The 23,094-nt window shown below is 48.2% G+C and overlaps 6 protein-coding genes across 6 annotated transcripts; 3 read left to right on the forward strand and 3 right to left on the reverse strand.

Moving 5' to 3' along the window:
* Positions 1 to 2,125: 2,125 nt before the first annotated feature.
* On the forward strand, positions 2,126 to 5,342 carry BDBG_16263 (uncharacterized protein; the record flags this gene model as incomplete). The annotated part of the gene is made up of 3 exons (XM_031724254.1): positions 2,126 to 2,492; positions 3,076 to 3,918; positions 3,991 to 5,342. 3 exons carry the CDS (start codon positions 2,126 to 2,128, stop codon positions 5,340 to 5,342), a joined length of 2,562 nt encoding a protein of 853 aa, XP_031576208.1.
* Positions 5,343 to 6,000: 658 nt separating this feature from the next.
* On the reverse strand, positions 6,001 to 8,613 carry BDBG_01039 (mRNA cleavage factor complex II protein Clp1). The gene is made up of 3 exons (XM_031720163.1): positions 8,327 to 8,613; positions 7,480 to 8,223; positions 6,001 to 7,398 (listed from the first exon to the last, which is right to left on the reverse strand). Exons 2-3 carry the CDS (start codon positions 7,805 to 7,807, stop codon positions 6,506 to 6,508), a joined length of 1,221 nt encoding a protein of 406 aa, XP_031576209.1. The 5' UTR covers positions 7,808 to 8,223; positions 8,327 to 8,613; the 3' UTR covers positions 6,001 to 6,505.
* Positions 8,614 to 8,618: 5 nt separating this feature from the next.
* BDBG_01040 (APSES transcription factor) lies at positions 8,619 to 13,018 on the reverse strand. The gene is made up of 5 exons (XM_002628086.2): positions 12,190 to 13,018; positions 11,761 to 11,969; positions 11,450 to 11,612; positions 10,396 to 11,362; positions 8,619 to 10,288 (listed from the first exon to the last, which is right to left on the reverse strand). The coding sequence occupies exons 1-5, from the start codon at positions 12,245 to 12,247 to the stop codon at positions 10,264 to 10,266; spliced, it is 1,422 nt and encodes a 473-aa protein (XP_002628132.2). The 5' UTR covers positions 12,248 to 13,018; the 3' UTR covers positions 8,619 to 10,263.
* On the forward strand, positions 12,242 to 16,531 carry BDBG_01041 (rho-gdp dissociation inhibitor). Its single transcript, XM_002628087.2, has 5 exons — positions 12,242 to 12,993; positions 13,084 to 14,673; positions 15,130 to 15,452; positions 15,576 to 15,624; positions 15,781 to 16,531. The coding sequence occupies exons 2-5, from the start codon at positions 14,580 to 14,582 to the stop codon at positions 15,909 to 15,911; spliced, it is 597 nt and encodes a 198-aa protein (XP_002628133.1). The 5' UTR covers positions 12,242 to 12,993; positions 13,084 to 14,579; the 3' UTR covers positions 15,912 to 16,531.
* BDBG_01042 (serine/threonine-protein phosphatase) lies at positions 14,322 to 17,729 on the reverse strand. The gene is made up of 3 exons (XM_002628088.2): positions 17,578 to 17,729; positions 17,223 to 17,456; positions 14,322 to 17,126 (listed from the first exon to the last, which is right to left on the reverse strand). Exons 1-3 carry the CDS (start codon positions 17,591 to 17,593, stop codon positions 16,411 to 16,413), a joined length of 966 nt encoding a protein of 321 aa, XP_002628134.1. The 5' UTR covers positions 17,594 to 17,729; the 3' UTR covers positions 14,322 to 16,410.
* Positions 17,730 to 18,130: 401 nt separating this feature from the next.
* On the forward strand, positions 18,131 to 22,982 carry BDBG_01043 (uncharacterized protein). Its single transcript, XM_031720164.1, has 5 exons — positions 18,131 to 19,186; positions 19,246 to 19,817; positions 19,887 to 20,550; positions 20,631 to 21,197; positions 21,253 to 22,982. The coding sequence occupies exons 1-5, from the start codon at positions 18,945 to 18,947 to the stop codon at positions 21,263 to 21,265; spliced, it is 2,058 nt and encodes a 685-aa protein (XP_031576210.1). The 5' UTR covers positions 18,131 to 18,944; the 3' UTR covers positions 21,266 to 22,982.
* The last annotated feature ends 112 nt before the right edge of the window (positions 22,983 to 23,094 follow it).

Raw genomic sequence — 23,094 nt, forward strand, 5'->3', positions numbered from 1 at the left:
AAATAATTGGATGCACGGTTCAAAGCCAAGGGTGCATCAGAGCGGAATAGTTACCAGTCAGTAGCCGCAAGTCCAGTTCATGCAGGAGACATTTGACGTCGAGGTAGGGCATATCATATCATGGTTCATGTGTAACGTTCCCGAAAGTGAGGGGAGTTCTCATGGAGGTGATACTCAGTAGTTCGGATTTTGGAAGAGGATCGATATGAAATAGTTCTTGGGCTGAATGGTAGTTAGCTATGCTTCTGGTAAAATAGGCGCGGGGTCCGTGAGGTGAGAATGAGACGACACATGCACGCTAGGTATTACACATTATTCAAAAGAAATAAGCATCATCATAAACAGAGCTGCACGACATCCGTTTTGGATGACCTGATGTACTGTTCACATATCAAGATCAAGGTTGAAGGGACGAGATGAGATGGTAAAACCGAAAAGAAAGAAATATGGCACAAACCAAACATAAAGCCGACCCGACCTTTGAAATCGAAGGCCACCAAACATGCACTCTCAAAGATAGAGAAGGCCCTTTCGTAGAGCTGTTCCCGTATAGTCTAGAGAGGATGTATTCATTCAATAATGAACAGTGTTTTCAACATAAATATGGGAAAACAGAATTTGGCAAAGTTGCGACATGTTGACATGTAGGTCTAGGACAGGAAGTTTGATTGTCGTACTTGAGATTTCTCGTTATTCCGTGTAGATTGACTTCTGATCGTGTAAGTTAGTTAACGGCGGTGAATATGTTGTCCATATAAAATCCATATAAAATGCCAATATACGTAGTTGGAAGAGCGTGAGGCCATGGAACACAAGCGCAATTCCCATGTGCCGTTCAGCTTTCATTTTCTTTTCTTATCTCTTTTCCTTTTTCTGTGCGCCAGGCTGTAAGGTATCTCTGTAAGGCGTCAATGCAAGCCCGCAATTCATGTCAATAATAGGGGAGATCTCATTGGTGACCCCGCCGGTCGGGCAACGTTGGACCGTTGTTTGCTACCCAATCCACCTTTTGCAGGAGATAAAGCGAAGTTGACACAAAAAGCCCTTGCAGAGAACGTCGTTAGTTGTGAGTGAGTGACACAGGCATTCGGACATTTATCACGTACCTACGAACCGAAACACGACTTCCATGCCCGCGGCACGGGATGGCGGGCGGGGGGGGAGTGTTGTTTGCTTGGTTGCTTGGAGATTGTCACTGTATTTATTTATGTGATTGGGATGGCTGAGCAGAAGAGAGGGATGGTGGCAGCCCGATGATTTCCCAGCTAAATATTTTTATTATAGACGTCGATATATTAATGATATGAATTTACCTCACTATTAAATAATATCTGGCGAATTGATAAATACTTGCAATTGAGCCCCAAGAACTTGCCCTGTTCTGTAGGCTGTAGCGCGGCTATTTATTCAGCTTTTTTCCTTCACAATTTTCATCAATCTGTAGTTAAACTATTTATTTAACTAAATATTTCAGCGGGACAATCGAGATGTTAATCAATTAATTAAATATCATAAATATTTACAATATCAGGTCAGGCCGCAATCAACGCCCTAAAACTCGACTGGAGCTTCACCAAACCCTGCATTCTGCATTAATATTGCATGCCTTTGCCCCATTATTATTCACCGCACAATAATAATAATAATACAACAATAAATATTTAACTACAGGGGGCATCCGGGTGTGTGTGACCATCACCAGCATCGAGCTTCTCAGACACCGCCTCGCCCGGGCGTCCAACCATTCAGCGCTACGGCAATTCCAGGGACTGACGGCGGCAGCTTGTCGTTTGCTAAATAATAATATGATGTTTTGTTGCAGCACAGGTCCTGCACGCCGCCTCGGACCCGCCCAGTCGTATTCTCTATCGTGGGCGAGGAGGCGATGCCTCAAACCCAGTTGATAGTTGATTGCTTGCCATAGTTACATATTCAACGTGGAAAAAAGGTTTTCCCAGGCACTGACTGCGTTCATTCGCTCAAATCGACAGCACCCAGACCAGTCACAAATGACAACTACAGGAATCATGTAACTACGCAGCGCAGCGTATCCTGCTGTTTCGCTGCTGTTTCGCTGGACTCTCCAACGCGACGCCCGGCTGGTGATTACCTGTCAAACACCCTAATGGTAAGCACAACGATGTCATCTCTGCTGCACGATAGAGGCGATTCGAAACAAGGCCATGATCAGGGGCCCTATCGTATCGATTCTACGCACTTGGCGATGCCATTCAGCAAGCCTGTTGCTCGCCTCCTTTCCGCAGCCGCTTTGGGAATGGAGTCTGGGGAAACGCCCGTTTATTCTACTGGAACGTGCGGAGACTATCATCTGTCTAGGGATGGTTGCCCCCTACTGGGTCCGGTCCTTGGTGATGCGCTACATTCATTGCCCATCTCTCCGCCCGCCTCTTATGCAGCCTTTACGGTATTCTACTGGCCAGGGGAAGAAATAACAGGGTCGGATCCATCAACATTATTGAAGCCCAACGAGAGTCGGTATCAAATTTAGATTTTTTTCTCTTTTTCTTTTTCTTTTTTTCTTGTTTTCCTCTTCTAAGCAATGCCCGACTGTCATGGTCAGGATCAGTATTTCTGGATCTATAAATCTTATATATGGCCATCCCCGGTACGGCTTCTGGAATATCAGATGTGATACAAGCAGCTTTGACACTAAATGCCCTTCATCCTTAAACCTGCCTCGATATAGCCATTATCCCTATTCCACGGTTGGTTCTCCATGCTGGATATTCCGAAATTCCCTTTCTGCTCGGACCTTACCACCATCTGGATATTTAAATCCTGTCGTGAATTTTCTTTTTGTGTTGCTGTTACCTTTGCGTGTGAGTTACGTGAGCCACCGGATTTCCCATGGACATTGTCTGATCTGAAGGCCCAGTTATAGGAAACAAACCAGCCCCTTGGATTTTACCATCGCCATTAATGGATGCACCCTGACAATTATTACATTTGATATATAATCTTTATTTCTTATATATCATCTACCTAATCTTGCTTTCTTTTCTTCATCTTTTCTGCAAAGATATATAACTATAATGTCCTCCACGGTTTCCCTAGGCCGACGCTGGCCTCCCTCACCCAGCGTTGAGGATGAATGCGAATCCCTATCCCGCGAACTCCTAGACTTGTCTGTCTTAGACACAATGTTGAATAATGATACAATGATTCCGAAGGGAACTGTAGATCAGTATCCCCTTATACTCCCGTCCAACATCGTCACTCCATGCTCAACACCCCCGGACGCATGTGGAAGCCCCATCAATCCAAACGCCGGAAGCAAATCATCCAACGGAAATATTGGCCTTACAACTGCTCAGTCTCCTCCCAGCAATGGTTCTGCTTCAGATACACAGCAGGGGTCGAATGCCACTGCTCCGTCTTACTTCCTCCATGAAGCGTCCAACCCCAATGGGTTTTCTGGAATTCCGGAGGTTCCTGAGCCTCATGGATGGCCAGTCAGCCACCCGCAAGACTCACTCCAAGAAAAGCCCGGCCTAAGCAGACATTTCTCTGAGGGAGACGAAAAGCTTGGTCTCCACAACGCACCCGTCAGGCGAGCAGAATGTTGCAGTGATGATGAAATACGTCCATCCCACCGTGGCTCAGACGGCCCAGAAACCCCCCAAAACACCTTACCGGTTAAGAAAAAGAAGGTGAACTTTCAGCTTCCCGACGACTCTCCCGATGGGAGACTGCCACAACATGACACCGAACCTGCCTTGAAGCATGAGTTTGAGCCTTCCCTTGGTCATTCAGAAGAAATCCATACTTCCCGCCGTTCAAGTCTATATTATGAAGATGAAACGCCAATGGATAACTACGATCCCACTTTCATAACTTATAGACAGGATTACACATATCTTGCCCATCCTCAGCCACTCAAAATCAACTGCAACTACGGTGGACCACGCAGCAGAACTTCTGATTCCGGATCTCCCTGTCACCTCACCACTAAAAACTGACCTCAAGAAGCCCATCTCAATCTCCAAGACGACATACCCCTTAGCCTTCGGGTTCCCCGCCTCAGCCCAATCGCTCGCGCTGCCTTGGATAAAACCAAGATAGCACTGCCAACCACGAATAATGACTCTCGAGCTTCCACGAACTCCTCCCCGGTCCGACGAAGAGGGCCTTTCTTATCCCCGCCTTTGTTGCCCTCAGGTTACGAGGTGATTATTAGAAGGGGTGGCGACAAGCAGTCAAAACGCAACAGCGTTCCAGCCATGACTCCATCGCATCTTCTGTCCAGATCACGAAGCTCAACAGTTCCCTCGCAGGTCGTAGTAGTGCGCCGTCATCAAGCCCCCGCGGCCGCTCCCCCTGTCGTTGCCCTTGCCCCTTGCCCTCGATCCATTCCCATGGCTGGCCATCAGGACTGGTACACCATCAAGGGCATGACACACTTGGACATCTGCCCTTGTTGCATGAGCCAGATTGGCGCCTCCCGGTTCCGGCATCTTTTCATCCCCAGCCTTCCCAGAGACCGCAATGCGAAAGTCCGCTGCTCCCTTAGCCAACCATGGGCACGGCTCGCCTGGGTCCAAACAATGAAGCTGAAACTCAACCACCTCGAGCTGCTCCAGCGCATTACCCTTCCCCCACCGGGAAGCCGTCCATGCAGCGGCCGTAACCCCTCAGTGCAGTCTTGGTACCGCCTTGCGGACCCCGAAACAGGCCGCAACATCACCGACTTCAGCGCGTGCTCCGCCTGCTTCCGTAACCTGCAAATCCTCATGCCCTCACTCCGCGACGCATTCCGCTCCGGCCCACTCGTCCAAGAGCGCATTTGCGACCTCCGCATCGACAGCCCCCGCTTCGTCCGCTACCTCGATCTGCTAGACGAAGCCGCAACGCGCAGTTACTCCGCTCCGCGCGGCCAACTGGACATGCGCGAATTTGTCAGGTACGCTCGACGCAAGAGCAGCATCCGCGACTGTCCCCGCGACCACTTTTCTGCAGGGCCATGGCATTATATCCCCAACCTGCCCGAGTTTACCATCTGCGAGGACTGCTATGATGACGTTGTCTACGATCGATCCCACACGGGCATTGGCAAGATGGTTTCACGAACGCCGCAGATGGTCCCCGGACCCCGGGATCAGCAATATACATGTCAGCTGTACAGCCCGCGTATGAGGACCGTGTTCCGCGAGGCCGTACAGGATGGGGACTTCAAATACTTAGCCACAGCTGCGCTGCGCAGGCATGAGGCGGAGATCACGTTCCGAGAACGGAAGAAGGCGCTACTACATGATGTGGCTAGGGGTTACGATAGGGACGCAGAGTTGAGGTGGAATGCAGAAGATTGGAGGAGGAGTGAATAACTTTTCTTTTCTCCTTCGATATCTGGATTTCTCTATTGCTTTTTCGTTTCTGTTCCTTTTCCTTATGACGTCTTTGGTTTTGGATGGATAGCTTCCACTGTTTCCTTCGTTCCCCCATATGCACCTCTGTTTCATACATCACGCGCGCTCTGCCGCTCTGCCGCTCTGTTCTTCATTTATCATCTGGCATTTTCAAGTTTTGTCATTTCATGCCTCTTCTACATTTCCTGATGCCCGGGCTTTTTTCCTTTTTTTCCTTTTTTCCTTTTTCTTTTTTCCCCCATCAACACCTGTATCATCCTTGCCTCAGTCATTCCCGCATTTCCTCACCCTGTACATTGTGAACTACTCCCGTTCATTCATCGCACTTTTCCCCCGCTGTACATCTACATCAACCATTCGTTCGATGCCTCCCTTTTTTATTTTTTTTATTTTTTTTGTGCGTTTTCCCCATATTGATATTGACGCCAAAGTAACCACGGCATCCATTATCAATTTGTATTCGTCCCAGCATATTATATGTTATCCTCATCGATTCTTGGCCTTTCATCAGTCCCCCTACTACCTCTCTATCTATCTGTCTAGGACCTTCTGAGCCGGTTGACCAAGAATTCTGTATATTATAGTACAACAGGAGAAGAAGAAGAAGAAGAAGAAATGTATAAATTACTGCAATGTTCAATTACTGTGCCTGAAATTGTTTATGTAGAATTCTTGCGCTCCATGGGATTCAGTCCTGAGATAGCATCGGTCTTAGTCGTTATTCAAATATGTAACGCATATGTAGCAGAGGACATAGTAGGTTGCTGCTGAATCAATAGCACCACTCATAAGTAAAAGACATGATATCCGTAGGATGACACGATCTATTGACTTAGAAAGAAAGGAAGAAAATAATAGTTAAATAATGGAAAAGAAGGAAACATAGTTTGTCTTCTCCCGCCTCCACCCCACCCAAATATACGGACTACGGAGTATCTGCTTGAAAGTTCATTAGTACTTAAATACTTGCATGCTATTATCTACTGTCTAGCAACGGTAGAGGGAGTAACCAGGGAGGTAGGAAGAGCTAGCTCCACTGTCATTTATTCATTATGTATCTATGGCTAAAATCTCCACTCCACTTCCTTAACCCACGCTTCACCCAAACCCCCCTCCCCAAATCACCCAACCAACCCCACCAACTCCCCCGGCCACCTCTTCCCCCATATCATAGCTCGACTAGGCACCCTCCCCCCAACGGGCGCCAGCACTCTAATCTTCGCCTTCTTCTCATCTACGCCGGCCACATAAACAAAGCCCATGACGCTCGCGTCGCGGATCTCATGGAGCGGGGCGTTGGGGGCTGCGTGTGTTACTGCTAGCAAGGTGTTTTCTAGCGCTAGTGGGACGGGGGAGGTTGTGGAGGGGGGCAGCTTTTTTAGAGGGATGGAGGACGGGTGAGTGAATGGTGATGTCGCTGTCGTTGATGTGGTGGTGGTGGTGGCGGTGGTGGGGGAGGAGAGGAAGGGGGAGGTGGTTGTTGTGTGGTCTGTGATTTCCTGGTACTGGTGTTGTTGTTGTTGCTGCTGTTGCTGTTGCTGTGTTTGTAGATTCTCATCGTCGTCGCGGTCGTTGATGCCGCCGGGTAGGAAGGAGTCATTCATACCGAAGGTGGAAGGGTCGTAGTCGTCATCGTCCTCGAGCGTGGCGGTGATGGTGTATATGGAGAGAGCGTCGAAGTCGAGCTGTTGCGCGTGCGGGGAGAGGGTGATTGTTGTTCCTGAGGAGGTCGCAGAGAGGGAGAGGGCGGAAGAGGCGGTGGAAGGGATGGGGTTGCCGAAGAAGTAAGAGCGGATTTGCGAGTCGCGGACGCACTTCATGAAGGAGGCATCGCGGTCAACGCTGCCGCCGGATTTTGTCACTTTGACGACGGATATACGATCGAGGGTGGACGGGGTGGCTGTTCCCGCAGCGGCGGAGGTGGTGGATGTGGATGTTGAGATGGGTTTGTTGTCGTAATGTTTTACCATGGAGCTGTAGAGGCGTTCAGAGCCTAGTACGAGGATTGTTGTGACTATTTGCAATCTGTTAGTATATATATATATATATATATATATTCCCCACACGTTGAAAAATAGGCCGGGACTTCTCGTACTCGAAAACTCAGTAACGATATGGTGAATAACATCCTCCCCCTTCCCCCCCTGGCTAAGAACCCCAGGCGTATCAATAACAATCCCCGCCTCCCCCGCATCCCTATCCTCCGCCAACCGCCCGGCAACCGCCAACGCCAACCTCGACACAATGGGCTTATACACCTGCCCCTCCGCATCCAACGGACTCGGCAACCCATAAAAATACACCAGCGGCAGTTTCACCGGTATAGGACTGGGGCCAGACATGGGGCTACTCCCCCACCCTTCCTCCACATCCACCATAGATCGAAACGCCGTCGCCGTCAAGCTACCGGGGACACTCAGCATGCCCTCCGACGGGTCCAGGTTGACCACAACAGGCTGCCGCTCCCGCTTCGTCGCGTAGCCCGTCAGTATCTTCGTGAGCTCGTCTTGCCCGCATCCTCCGGTCCCAGGATGAGTAGCGGCGGCCTTCGCGGCCGCTAGCCTTCGCCTCGGGCGCGCATCGTCTCCAGCGCGCCGTGGATGTTGACATACTCGGCCATGGGCGTCTCCTCCGCCACGTATTCGACCTGGCAGCCCCCGCTACCGGTGCCGGGCGGCGGGGGTGCGCTGCCCAACCCGCCAATGGCGATGGGGTCGCCCGCGCTCACTTCCAGCGTGCAGCCGTGCCATGTGTAGATTGCGGCTTTTGTTCCGGAGAAGGTATATGTTTGGGAGGCTGCCAGTTCGGTGCCGAAGAGTTCTGCGGTGCCTGCTAGGAGCTAAATGTGGTTTTTTTTTTTTGGGGGGGGGGCGTTCTTGTCAGGGTTTTTGAAGATATGAAAATAAAATAATTAGGATGCTCTGTGGAATTAAGTTACGTACTTTTACCCTCACTGTTCGCCCAAATGCGAACTTTAAATCTCCACTCCGATCCCCCTCGGTAGACTATGCTGGACTGGGGGAGCAGGGGGCGCTGCGACCTCCGGGGGGGAGTTTGCGTGAGCTCCAGGCCGGGGGAGGGACATTTGTTAATACGGGATGGGCTATGCGGGTAGAGACAAAAATAGGTGGGGCTACCTTTTAAGGGGATTGATTGCTTCGTGGAAAGGGAAAAAAAAAAAAACCCCCAAAGCTCTCGAAACTACATATTTATCTGAGATATCTGCCGGTGTTTGTCATGTTTGCCCTGTTTGGTTCGTCCAACAGCTGGATAACCTATCTTATCAATCTAATCTGGTCCGCGCGCTCTGCATACATACCAAAGTACACCTGTTACAACCTCTAACCAGCCCAATACTTACGAAAAAGCGAAACGCAGGAGCAAAAGTGAGCAACTGAGAATTGCTGACAGCAGCACACACCTATGAGCTAACCAACAATTTACAAGAAGACCGTAACCCCTTTCCCGCCCATATACTCCGTACGATCCAACCAGCCAAAGATGAACCCGGCAAAAGTCTAAGAAGCTTATAGATTTACTTCCGTACACACAGCACAATAATATTCAAAGCTTAGATCCTGCGCATATGGGGGGATGGGATAGCCATGCCATTGCCATTGCCATTGCCATGCCTAATCATGCGCATTCAATCAATCCAATCAATTCTCAGTTCTGGACAGATAAAAATGAAGGCGAGCAAAGGCCCCCGTCCACCATCCATGATGTAAACGAGAGAAAAGAGAGAGAAGGGTTATTCTCAAAGAAGTTCAGTATCCCAATTTTTTCCACTCAGGACGCAAAAAGCCTGGTAGTCGAAGTGATTGTGCAGGACGCAAAATCGGGTCCAAAGTATGATACGGGGTAAAAACAGGGGGGGGGGAAAGCCACGAGGTTCCAAACAGACTCACAAAAACCAATTTTTTACACCATCTTTTTTTTATAGAAAGGAAAGGAGTGGGTTGTATATATCTGGGGAAAATTATCAACTGGAATTTTGGCATGAGCAGAATGGGACAAAAGTTGAACTTGAAGTTGGGATGTAATAATGACGTGGTAATGAATGTGTGGCAGTTTTTAGTGTTCAGTGATGGGAAGACAACAAAAATTTGATAGCGCCTAGAGAAAGCCAAACAAAGCCAGATTGGACGGGATGATGCCGCAAAAGTAGAAGAAGAGAAATATATGTTGTAAAATAAAATAGTACCTAAAAAGAGAAGAATCGAAAGATATAAAAAGAAGAATAAACCTGAATTTGAAAAGGATAAAAGGATTTCAATAATAGACCTTATCCTTTAAAAAAACAAACGAAATGATTGGGATTAAAAAAAAAAAAAAAAAAAAAAAAAAAAAAAAAAAAAAGAAGCAAAAATAATTTCTTGGGTTAATTGGTAAACAGTAGCCAAATTTAATAATTTTATAATAGGAACGGGGCGGAATGGTGTAACAGAGAAATTTGGGGAGGTGTGGATGAAGGAGATGGTAAGCGCAACGGGGAGGGGGTGGGAGCGGTGGTGTGGAAGCGGGTGTGGGTGTGGTTGTGGGGATTGATAATACCAAGAGATAAGAAAAGGAGCAAAGGCTACGCTATTTTCTCAGTAATATAACAAGGGGATTGGGAATGGGAATGGGGATATTAGGTTTCAAAAAAAGACGAAAGAATGAAATGTGGCCTGCCGCCTTGGTAGGAGAGCCGGCTGTGGCGTGCTGTGGCGGGTGGGGGAGAGCGAACGGTCGGATGTATATATGTATGCAGTGTGAACGTAAGAAGTGGTATATCTTACCCACTTCTCTTTTCCTTCTCCTTGCTTCAACAGGGAAGGAAACCAAAACAAGTAACGTAAAAAGAAAACATAACAAAGGAAAAGTTATTTACAATATATTAGAAGAAGTATGGTATTGCCGCACTGTCAAGAAAACATCACACTCTGGGTTAGAAAAGAAGTGTTCATTGTTTTTGGCTTTATTGGTAGCGTGTTAGAGTGAAGAGAGTGTAAAAGGTGGGAGAACTTACGCGAGTGCCAATGTAGCTGTAACCCCAACAAGTGCGCGATTCCGCACTCTCTCCCGCCGTAGTTTATCTTCTAGTAGTCTGGCCCGCTTAGCTGGCTGAGCAGGTGTAGCATCCTGTTCCGAAGCCGCAGCAGCATCACTCGAGTCTTCTGCACCCTCCTCTTCTGCAGAGGAAGCTTCTTCCTCGGCCTTCCGCTTCCGAATAGCCATACCCCGTTTCTTCGAAGGTGACGACGGTGACGATGAGGGCTCAGCTTTTTGCTCCTCCTCTTCCTCCCCATTCTTATTGTTCTCAAGGTTCGCAGCGTCAGCCACCATCTTCTTCGCCTCAGCGAGCATCCGTTCCGAATCTTCCGCCGGATTTACCTCTGGGAGGATACGGGGCGCAAAATCCACACGTCGAGTTTCCACGCGGTCTTCTTTACCTCCGACTGCATATTCAACTGTAGCTTCCATCGCTTTGACGGATTTGTTAACAATATGATGGGCGCGATCTTTGGATTTCTTGACTGGTATCTCGTATTTTGACTCTTGGTCTTCTTCCTCCTCCCCGTGGACTCTGGAAGTGGGTTCTTCAGCGCCGTTTGTCTGCTGTAATTTATCCTCGGAGGCTGACGATGTCGTTGACACCGTCGACGCGGCGGCATCCAAGGTGCTTTGGAGGGAGGCATTGGCAGCGGTTGAGCTTGCGGCGCTGGCAGCCTCCTTTTGCGCACGGGTTTGTCGAAGTTTGCGACCAGCAGTACTCTTCTTTGGCGAAGCCATTTTCGAGGGAGACACGGATCTGCGGGTTCTGCGGGCGATGGGCTGGGGTGGCGCAAATGCAGAGGAATCAATTGGTGGCAGCTCGAATTTTGGTGGAGGGGAGATGTGTTTCTCCGGGCTCGTTCCGTTCTGTACGATTTCCGTTGGATCCAGAAGAGCTCGAACCCAGTCAAACATGCCGTAGTCCTTTGCGATTTCGAGTGCTAGATTGCAGGGATATGGTCAGCTGACACTAGAACCTTGGAAAACTTGTTGAACGGAGGGGGTTGGAATGTCTCCATGGTGCATACCTAGATCAGGAGAGATCCACACATTCCCAGCGACCTCATCTTCACTGGTCTCTGTTCTACTCTTCAAGTACTCCCGTTCAGTTTTCTCATCAGAGTGCTTCGCCCAGGGGAATGCAATTTTGAACATGCCCGTGGCGCTAACATAACCATCCTTGCTTCGTCGCTATCACCAAAAAGAAGAAAAATCGCCAAAGAGTTAGTGGTCTGCTTTTCCATTATTTGCGAATTGCGCGCGCGCATGCAAGAGAAAATCCGGGGGGATCGACATGAATAAATAAGAGGATTAAGAAAGCAAGAATGGCCAGGCTCACCATCAGAAAATAAGCCTCTGGATTTTGCTGTGGCGCTTGGGAAGAGAAGATTTCCGAGCCCTTTAGATCCTTGGGCAACGGCGCTCTCAAGTGTGCATACTCGAACATTCCCAGGTTCTCGGGCTTGGTCGCGCTAGATGTACCTATCTGGCCGGGTTTGACTGATAGATTTGTCTTACCCAGTCGACGGCGCGATAGAAGATCTTCATCTAATATCGCGAAAACAAAGCAAGAGAGCGCAAAAGGCACATTAGCGAAGAGCGTTGGAGTGGTAGGGATCAGGGGCTGGGTGGGGGAAGCGGATGGGATAATTAAGGTCGCGTTTGCGCCAATGGAACAAGGAAGTAGGTTTCGACAAGACAAGGTGCAAATTGAATGAGGATTTGGGAGGGCATTGGGCATGGTTACAGATAAATGTCGAGGACTTACATGGTGGTGAAACTTCTGGCAGGATGAGAGGGTTGATTCTCTTTGGAAGGGAGCGCATGGTGACTGGCGGCCGGGCAGTGTGGAGGAGAGAAGAAGATTATAGATTAATAGAATGTTGCTTTTAAGTCAAGAGGCGCGAGAAGAGATGGGATGCAAGACAAGGGGCGATGGTTGTTGAGATAGAGACGAGAGAGGAGTTGGCGTGGCGGTGTTGGCGGAGTTGGGTCGGTGATGCGCCAGGCCGAGAGACGACGGGTGCCACGTTGCAGCGCGTTCTGTCTCTCTGTCTGTCTGTCTCTCGCTTTCCTCGATTAATCAGGTCAAGATCAGACCAACACAACCCAACGAGGCGACGGGGGGGGGTTGGGCGCGGTTGTCTGGCTGCTGGCGACGATAATCACAACGCAATTGACAGCGGGAATACGGAGTACGCGGGATTGAATGGAATAACGGCCTTGGTCAGGAACCCAAGAAAAAAAAAAAAAAGAAAAAAAAGAAAACGAACAAGAAAAAGGGATGGCTGGGGGGGTTTAGACTAAGAAGAGGTTGCAGCACCGGGAGCAGTTGGGGAGAGGACCCCGTGACCTGACCTGGAGCTTGCTTATGTAACTTAACTAGCTTGCGCCTCCAAACCTGGAGAGACATCCGTGGATGAGGTCATCGATCGTTGTCTGTTGTACAGACCATGCTATATTCTCTCCCGCTGATGAGTGCGGTGGTGCTTTAATTTTTCTAGTGATTCTAAATATCCCATGGAATTCTTCAGTTCCTTTGGAGCAATATAATAATAAATTGGTCGGGATTGTAGGCAGTCCACCCACCCCATGAAATCATAGAGCTCTATCCTCGTTGTTTATCATTTCCTCTCAACAAGATAATTAACTTATATTTTAGGTAACTCTAAAAAGCCAAATCCGTTCCTGTCCCCTTGAACTCCTCCTCCACTTAAGCAGGCTAACCCTAACCCAGGACGCTGGCTTCGGCCCAGCCCGTCCAGTCCTGGGCGAAAATACAGCTTGCAACGCCAGGGGGGGGGAAATATACCGATTCGGAACAACACTCATTTTATAGAATGAGAAAGGTAAGGACCAAAGCATTTGTACTGGTTTCGGAAGATGTTACTGCCCTAAATAAACAGCACAACCTTCACAAGCTTCGGAATATCAGTATCCTTCAGGTAACCGACCCTTCATCGCAAATATAGAAAGAATACTTTATTTCCAGAACCCTAAAACGCATTGAGAATCAACATTAAATCTAGCTGCCTCGTTGTCAAGGAGAGAAGCCAGGCGGGGAAAACAGCCAGATCCTCTTATACTCATACAATATCTCCCCTCCCTCCCCTCCCCCCCTCCCCCCCAGCAGCAGTGCAGAAAAAGAGCCAAGTCGATTTCCCCGGACCCGTTATCTAGCAATCAAAAATTCCAAACGGGCCCGGTTGATCGCTTCTCCCTCTTTGCTCCACGTCACCATTTGATGTGCATGAATGCATCCATGCATGCGGGCGGGCAGGCGGCTATCCCTGACGCTATGATCTCAGCTCCATATTACTCTGTACTTACGATTATGGAACATCACGGCGGGGGCGGGGGGAAGGGAGGGCTGGCGGGGACGAGGGACTCGGAGGGAGCACGGAGATCATGTGTGCAGAATGATTTGCGGGGTTTTTTTTTTTTTTTTCCTTGTCAAGTCAGAACTCCGTGGCAGTGGTATGTATGTACATGTACATGTAATTTGGAACATGTTATGAATCCGATGAACGAACTATTTAGCTATTTGGCTATTTGGCTGGGTGGCAGGATGGCAGACAGGCCATAAGAGGCTGGTCTGGACCATGCAGCATCTGTTTCAGAAATGGATGTCTATCAAGTAGTTACACCAAAAATAATGTTATTTCTGGGGTGAGGAACCCCGCCCGATTGAGCAGCATAAAAATACTTCATCTACTATGAGGGGATGTGAGCGGACCAGAATCTTCAATGAGAGCTACTTACTTACTATCTCTGGGTGACAGCTGAAAAGGAAATACGTATGGCTCCACCGCCTTTCATCAGTTCAGTTCGCTCCCAGCGTAACTAGTTAGTTAACTTACCCCCACCAAAACAAACGTCCAACTGTTAGCCTCATCCATCCGCCGCCAGCTCTGTCTCGTCTCTCTCCTCTCTCTTCTTCTCTTCTCTTTCTCCATTTCCTCTTCCTCTTCTCTCTTCCTCTCTTTCTTTCCCTGTCTCTTCTCTTCTCCAGTTCTCCTCATACTTCTGGCTCAAGATACCAATATCCCAAAGTTCCTCCACACCAGAGACGCAATCCATACGCACAGACACTCATCAACCCCGCTCACCAAAACTCCCCCCCGCACCTCGAAAATAAACACAAGCAGTCGAACGAAAATGTCCAACGAACACGATGATGATTTGGCAGCAAGCAAAACTGCCGGCTTCAAGGTTGGTGAGAAGAAGACTCTCGAGGAGTACCAGCAGCTAGGTATGTAATGTATCTGATATGCTTGTTCATTAATTTATATACACCTCGGTCCATTTGTTTTGCAAGCATTTGCTATCATTATCATGCAAAAGTTTGTGGATATGTTGTTTTGTTTTGGATGGAGGTAGAGGAAAAGTAATTGATATAAACGGGGCATGTTTTGTTATGCACCTGCTGTCTTTTCAACTTGCTCTCGTCCTTCTTGCAGCGAAAATGATGTTCAGCCTTTTTTTCCTTCTATCCCACCGCGCTTTCTGAGATTTATTTATATGCAAAGCATACTATATTACATGTCCCAGCTTGAACATGGCAGAGTTGGGAAACATAAATACATTTCCCCCCAGCCGCAGCCCACAGAATAAGACGGAAAAAGAAAAAAAAGCAAAAGCAAAAGGGATTCCAATATCGCTAACATCACACCTCCCACTCCCTTGCTTGGATGAATCCACAAAACAGACGCAAACGACGAATCCCTCAACCGCTGGAAAGCGTCTCTAGGCCTGGGTACAGGTACCTCGATATCCGACCCCAACGACCCCCGCAAATGCATCATCAAATCCCTCGCGCTCGAAGTCGAGGGCCGCGACGACATCACCATCGATCTCTCCGCCGAGGGCTCCGTTGATAAGCTCAAGGACAAACCCTTCACCATAAAAGAAGGTTGCCGCTTCCGGATGAAAGCCACGTTCGTCGTGCAGCATGAGGTGCTTAGCGGGTTGAAGTATATTCAGGTTGTGAAGCGGAGGGGGGTACGGATTAGTAAGGATGAGGAGATGCTGGTGAGTTTTTCTTCTTCCTTATATATATATCTCTCTATCCCCCTTGTTCCTTTATCGGATACCGTTGATGCCGGAATGGCTGCTGATATATCTCTTCTTCTTTCCTTGTGTCTGGTGTACCAGGGGAGCTACCCACCAAACACCACCGATAAACCGCTGTATGAAAAGAAATGTAAGTTTCTTCTTTATGATTCGTGGCCCCTAAGCCAGTTCCTTTATTTTCCCAGAACTGGCCTTGTGAGTCAAGTTGTGCACCATACCCCACCCCCTCTCGAGTAAACGAACCGTCTGTCTGTCTGACACCCCTTGTTTCGTTCGTTTTTCGCAGTCCATCCCGAAGAGGCTCCGAGCAACTTTGTTGCTCGAGGACATTATACCGCACTCTCGAGATTCGTAGACGACGATGACACCACCCATCTCAAGTTCGAGTGGTCTTTCAACATCGCCAAGGATTGGTAGATAGATTGACAAGAATCCCCCCGAACAAAACAAAATTCGAATCTGCATTTTTTTTCTCCGTTCCCAATTTGCTCTTCCTTGTGTTGTTCCTTTTTCCTTCTTCTCTTTTTGCTCTAATGCTCAGAACGAATTTCCTTTTTATACTATTTTGGTTTTGGTTTTTTTCTTTTTTTGTTCCCCGTTTCTGCTCTGGTGGTTCCCAGGGCAGGACGTAAGTTAATATAAACATAAATCCGTGCCCGTTCTGCATGAATGCCATATTAGAGGTGGTGATAACTTTCTCCTCTCTTGCTTTCCTGCCTGTGACTCCCTCTTTTCGCAGCCCATCCATCTCTTTCTATATCAGTTACAAAACCAAAACGCCCAACTTATGCTTAAAAAATAGCTCGGAAGATTTATTTTATAAGAGAAGTGGAGGGATAAGAAGAACGAAAGGGGAAAAAAAAAATCAATGAAATAAAACATGACGAAAAAAAAAGGAAAATACACCCAAAGGGTATCATAGAAAATATTCAATTACAGGATTATGTCCATCCTTACCCTGCTGCTGCGCCTGCTGCTCCCCACGTACATCGTTATTCTCAGGTGCTGCATCGAAGATATTAAAATACCGCTCCCCAGTATCGCTGACCTCAAGCACACTCGCCAGGTTCCCACATCGGTAGCAATAATTCGGCGCACTCCACACAGTGCTTAACCGATCATCGTAGAGAACCTGATACCCTTCCTGACACAGCTGATGTGCACGGAGGATGTGATTCATATTATTCACCTCGAGGAACTTCTTCACCACCTGCGCGCCAAAGGTATATCCCGCACCCCGAGGCGAGAGGGAAAACTCATCCCGCTCCGTATCGGGATCGGACCAGACCAGATCCGCCATGGGGCCCTCGTGCGGAATCTCGCGGAACCGGTCGATGATTTTGATCTGGTCGATCGAGTGGATGGACGGGGACAGGCCGCCGTGCACGCAGAAGATCTGATCGTTGATGACGACGCTGAGGGTGAGGAAGTCGAACATGTCTGTGAAGTAGTGCCAGACGTTTGCGTTGCCGTATTTGCGGGCGCATTCGGTGTAGAAGCCGTAGGACTGGGTGACGCCGCGGGACTCGTGGTTGCCGCGGATTAGGTGGACACGGGCTGGGTAGCGGAGTTTGAGGCAGACGAGGAGGGAGATTGTTTCGACGCTGAAGAGGCCGCGGTCGACGTAGTCGCCTGCAACGGCGATGACAAGGCGTTAGAACTTCATAGGGATAGAAGAAATAGATTATCCACGCAGCGAGCTCAGGAGCAGAAGAAGAGGTCCCATACCGAGAAATAGGTAATTTGTATTCGGACAGAAGCCGCCGATTTTGAAGATCTCAATCATATCGTAGAATTGGCCGTGGATGTCTCCGACGACGGTAACGGGGGCTGCGATGTGAACGACATTGCTCTCCTTCATGAGCAGTTCTTTCGCCTTGGCGCATATTGCCTCGATGACGGAATCTGCTAATAATTCCTTCCGGTATAGTCGTTCAATGCACTCATCCAGATCGATGCTGGCTAAATTGTTTAGACGAAAGAGGATTCATTCATTAGTTTCCGTCATTATTCTTTTTTCGCTTTGTTCTCAAAACATGCGCGAATTTCTTAGACTTCTAACCACTTGAGATTTGGAACCTACATGGTAGACCTGGCATTGCTGCTATCCGAGAGCGGAACCGAAAAAAAAAAAAAAGAAAAAAGAAAAAAGAAAAAAGAAAAGAAGAGAACACCAAACAGAAGTTATCGGATCTCGGGTATCTTTGTATATATCGAAAGAAACGAGTGACAGTGGGGTATCTGAAAAGAAAAGAAAGCAGACAAAGGTTCAGGAGAGGAGGAGGGAGGTCAGATAGCCGGGCGATTCAGCTTTCATGATGGTCCAGGAAACGGCGGAGCGCAGCATCTGCGAGGCAAGAAGACAACGCGCAGGGGATCGAAGGTTGTTCGATATGCACTATGCCATATGGACGGCAAATGCAGCTGGGTGTCTGGCTAAGAATAATCCGCAACCCGTTGGTTGAGATTAGCGCTGTTGTCAAACTCCGTCTTGACTTGTTTATCGTAACTCGAGCGTCCGCCGGTGCGGCGGTGCAAGTCAGTTGGATGATGACTAAGCTCTGTGATTATATAAGCTCGTTGTTTTCCGTTTCCATTTACAACGGTATTTCTGGAGACCAGCGGGGACTTTGAATGGTAGATTCCCATGGATGCCTCGCCGAATGCTTTTGCGAATAACTGTTTAAAAAAATTCGGTGAATAGGTATATACATCGGCGGCATCACCCACGAAATCTCAGCATACCACGGCATATATTATTTAGTTCGGTATCGTCCGCAAGGATGATTATTCTTAGAAACTCCTCCGAACCCCGATAAACATAGCGCTGCCAAGCTGCCAAGCTTCCGCCATTCCAATCCGGGCAATTCTTGGCAGCCGCAGCCCGAGTAGTCACGTGACATATTTACCATCTCCAACTTCCAACTGTCTTTCTGTGCAACGACGACGACGTCGGTTCTTTCAACGTCTCATCAACCTCATCGCCTTGCTGAGACCGGGGCACTGGCCTATCTTTATCTTCTATGTATTTATATATTGACTTCCTTTAGGTTTTTGGTTAATCCCTTAACTTCCGGAACGCCGGACCCAAGGAGTTCGTCACTGGCAGACCTCCCCTTTTGCCCAATTTCCTTGTCTCGCACCTGTTCTCTAGGAATTGGGAATCGCCAGTCGTATTTTTATTTTATTTTTGGATATTGCCCGTTTGTTCTTATCATTGTTAATTTTTCCAGACATTTTCTGGACAGTTTTGTTTTGCTTCGGCGCTTTCGGTGATCTTGTGGCCACATTGTTGTCTCCTTCCCTCAGTTTGCAGGGTCCGTTTATCTATCTCTGATACTTGCAATGGGAGAAGACTCTAGGTCTGGGCTTTGATTGTTTTCTGCATTTGTATCTCGTGCTCGTTGAAAACTGGCTTGGGTTGTCCCTTTGCCTGTCAATTAAGCCAAAATGGCCTCGTCTGCCATGCCCGGCGATGGCGGGCAGCCTTTCCACGCTCAACCAGTTCCTGCCCTCAATCACAAACAACGGGGCCAAAAGCACCCTCGAAGGGGGAAAAATCGCCAGCACCACCCATATGCTGGTAGCACCGATGGCCCACCCAAAAACTCGCAAGCCCAATCCTGTTTTAATTGTGGCTCCCTGGAGCATTGGGCCCAGCAATGCCCAGAACCTCGGCGCGAATTTCCCGCGTAAGTTCGAGGTGGTCCATATATATAATGCCATCCAAGGCTAACGGAGCTTTCTCCAGTGGTAGTATGAGGCCTGGTCGCCCGCCCAAAAGACAGAAAACCACAGGTTCTCACATCTCCTCAAATGCAGGCGACCCGCATTACAACCACTCGCATCGGCCCCCCCAAAGGGGCTATACTCATCCTCCCGTGGCGCATTCGGGATACCAGCCCGCACCAATGTCAACTTCACCATATGGCCCCCCAACACCCATATCTGTGCACCCTCATTCGGCTGGTCCCTGGTCCCAGGAACACCCACCCCCGCATTATAATTCACCCCAATCGTACGGATTACCCACTCCCATGGGCGGCTATGGATCACAGTTTGCAAGTCCATCTACTTCTATGCCACCCCATCAAGGCCATTTCCCGCCTCATTATTCACCTCAGTATGGAAAGGCTGAATATCATCGAAAATCCTTCGATCATCGTCAACAGATTCTACCACAGGCCGGGAGCAATCGCCAATCAAGAAAAAAGTGGCGTCGTTTAGACAACGTGTCCGCAATAGCAGCTCCAATCGAACCTTGGATGGAGGAATTGCAGTCCCTTGACATCCCAGACAGCGGTGCAAATCAAGTAGAAATTGGTGCGTTTTAAAAACGAACGATATTTCTTTGGTCGCTTCTAAATGATCTTTGCTAAAGGTTTATTATAGTCTGGAGGCCAGCCGTCCAAGTTGCCCGCCCACTTCCTTCAACCTTTGATGAACGTGATGATGTGGGAATGCTTCCGCCATTCACATCCCTGCCACCTGGCATGTCTGTTTCGAAATACATCTTAGACAAGGGACCTGAAGAGTTTGTTTCCAACATTAGGAACACCGAAGATTGGCCCTTTGTGATGTCAGATCCTATTTTCCTGGAGATTTCGATGGAATGTGAACTTATACCACTAGACGAGCTCATCGCCCGTCGCAAACTGATATTTAAGACCCATCGCGTCGAGCCGCCTCCTGTCGTTGAGGAAGCCAGTGATACTAACGAAGATAACGGATATAATGAGGCAGATGAATCCGATGATGACAAAGAGGCAAATGAATACCAGGAGAGAGAAGTTTCCATTGTTAATTCTAATGAAGAGAGCCACGAACGAGCTACGAATAGGAGCCACTCCGGCGAGTGGTCTCGCACCCCATCTCACACTTCACAGGCAGACCATGGAGACGGTATGTCTTCTCCGAGATCATACCCAGCGGATGACAGGGAGTCATTGAGGGAAGCTTCTCCGGAGGTGGCAGACCATCCAGCCTCCCCTAGTCCGAGGACGTACTACGGCCACCACGACTCTCATGATCATGAGAGCTCCAGACAAACAAATTCGTAAGTTTTGGCTCATTTTTAGTAGCTGTGCACATGGATTGTTCTTTCTCCTTGGGTTGACTTCTAATTGAAACGTTAAGAATAAACCCTGGTAGGGGGCGGTCGAATGACAAACGACGTGGGAATCAAAGAACCCCGAGAGATCGGACGAAGCAGATGGAGGTTCCAAACCGCAAAGCCTCCCAGCAAGAAGGCAGGCGTAATGCTCCTTTTGATCGTCGAGGAGGCCGTGGTAGCCACTTTAATTCCCAGGATCGACGAAAGCCAAAGCCGCAACACTTTAAAGGGACAAATAAACCAAAGACCAAGAAAGGACCTAATAACCGTGGACACCCATCAAACCAGGGTGATTCTGGGGTCCGTAACAGCAAGAACCGTGATAGCCAATTTGGAATGGACGGCAACACCGGCCCCGACCACACTAATAATCCGCAGGAGCATCAACGCTCCAAGGACCACGCTGAAATTCAACAGATGAAGCCATTCGATCAGCATAGCCGCCATGGTCAAGTTGGTGGCGAAGATACTGGCCGCAAGAGGAGCAGGCATGATGAGTCGCCCACAAGACCTGAAGAACCCAGACGCCAGGAAGATGACATCACTCCAAAACTAAAGCGACGGCAACCTCACGTCGCTGAGGCCTACAGGTATGGCAATTTTCAACGTAACAACTGTCTTCAATTTAAGCTAATTTATCCCTAGCCGTCGATGGTGAACACAATTCCGCCCTATGATATGTCTCTTCTTGGCATTTTATTCCCTTTTCTCACATGATAACCCATACCCGTCAATAAAACTTCACTTCACTCTTTTTCCTTTTTCAGGCCAAGGGCCTTTTGGACCTATATTTAATATATCTATATATCTATATATATAAAACAAGTGGGATTGTTTTGCGTTTGGGACAGTCTTGCTGTATCCAAATTTTCTTTTTGGATTATAACTTTGTGTCCCGTGTGAAACCTGGCTATTTAATCCTTGCACCCGGGAAAGGAAGTTTTTACTCCCCCGAATGTGCATATTTTTCCCCGTTTGCGTAGGCAACAGCGGGAGGCTTTTTTGTACCAGAAACGGGATTGCGTTCGGGCAATGTTTTAAGGCCTATTTTTATCCTCACGTCAGTTAGTTGTGGTGCTATTTTCTTTTTGCTGATCCTACTATTTTGTGCTCATTCCGAGTTTGGCACGGCATCATACTTTATTCCTCAAAAAGGCCTGGTATATGCGCCTATATCCAACCTCACAGGAAATATTTTACTTTATGGGCTACTCCTGCTTCTACTGCCGCAGCCTAGTCCTACGGACAAACCCTCTCCTTCCTTTTCGAAGCGGGTTTCACAAGTAAAAGAAAACAGGACACTACGCTTGCAAATTGCCCGCTTTTTTGTAAAACGATAGAAGCGATTTTCCCTTTGGCGAATATTCACCAGGGATCATCTGGTTTCGGCTTGCACAGGCCATCCGGACAAGGGAGGCTCAATATCACTGCTTTCGGATATTTTCCTACTCATCATTCGGCTCAGCGGAGTAAGCCCACAGGCGCCTTTTTATTTTTCCTATATATTCCCAGTAGCCATACGGGAAATCCTACTATAGGTTTTCTTTTCATTTCTACGTTATTCCCCTCCTTTCCTTTGACAACTGAGGAATATCCAAGGAACCGAAAGCTGGCCAGATTGGATACCCTACCGATAACCGACAGTAATGTCGACCTATCCAACTAATACACCGCTATCTCGTTGTTTATGGATGGGACGAAGTTGAATGCATGCGCGTAGGCTACCAAGCCTCAGGTGATAAATGTTATTTGTATCCCGGTTTCTGCGGGATTTAGGACGCTGTATGACCAACTACTGCTATCCGTCCGTTAGGTCAAGGGGGAAAACTACCTTCAACGAGGTGGGCCGTGATATTCCCAGTCCTCTCCCACGAGATCAGGAAGTGCCTTGCGTTGGCAAAACGATAGATAGTAGCCTTGATTACCAACCAACACAAACATCCAGGCCAGCGAACGAGCTGAATTGAGTTGAGAACCAGGGTTGCCGCCGCCATACAAAGGGCTAGAAGAACCAAAAAACCCTTTGGTTGTTGTTCATGTTATGTTTGTCGATATTATGTTATTTATATCCTGCCGGTACACCATGGGCTTTTTGGCCATCTTTGCAATCTTATGATATTTAGTCGCCCATGCGGGCACGTAATTAAGGTTCAGATAAAAAATAAAAAATAAAACTGCCATTTGGCCAGGGCCCTTTCATACACATTTTACATTTTTCCCCACTTGTAATGCGATGTGCTGGATAGAACCTATAGTACATGTTGGGTTAGTTTTAAGTTGGATTCAAATTTTGGCGAGCCCTTCCAAGCAGTCCAAGCAGGAGCAATTGAAAACAAATAATCTACAGAACTAACACGAGCCATCATCGAGTCCTGGCACTGGCCATAGTAATTCAAGAAATTTTTCTTTCTTTGCTCTACGTTGCAACTTGCGCTCCCTTGTATTTGAGGCTTCAACAGAGGCTGACCGACACAGCATAAGATGGAG

This window comes from Blastomyces gilchristii (genome assembly GCF_000003855.2).
Source record: "Blastomyces gilchristii SLH14081 genomic scaffold supercont1.2, whole genome shotgun sequence".
In the NCBI taxonomy this organism is placed as follows: Eukaryota; Fungi; Ascomycota; class Eurotiomycetes; order Onygenales; family Ajellomycetaceae; genus Blastomyces; species Blastomyces gilchristii.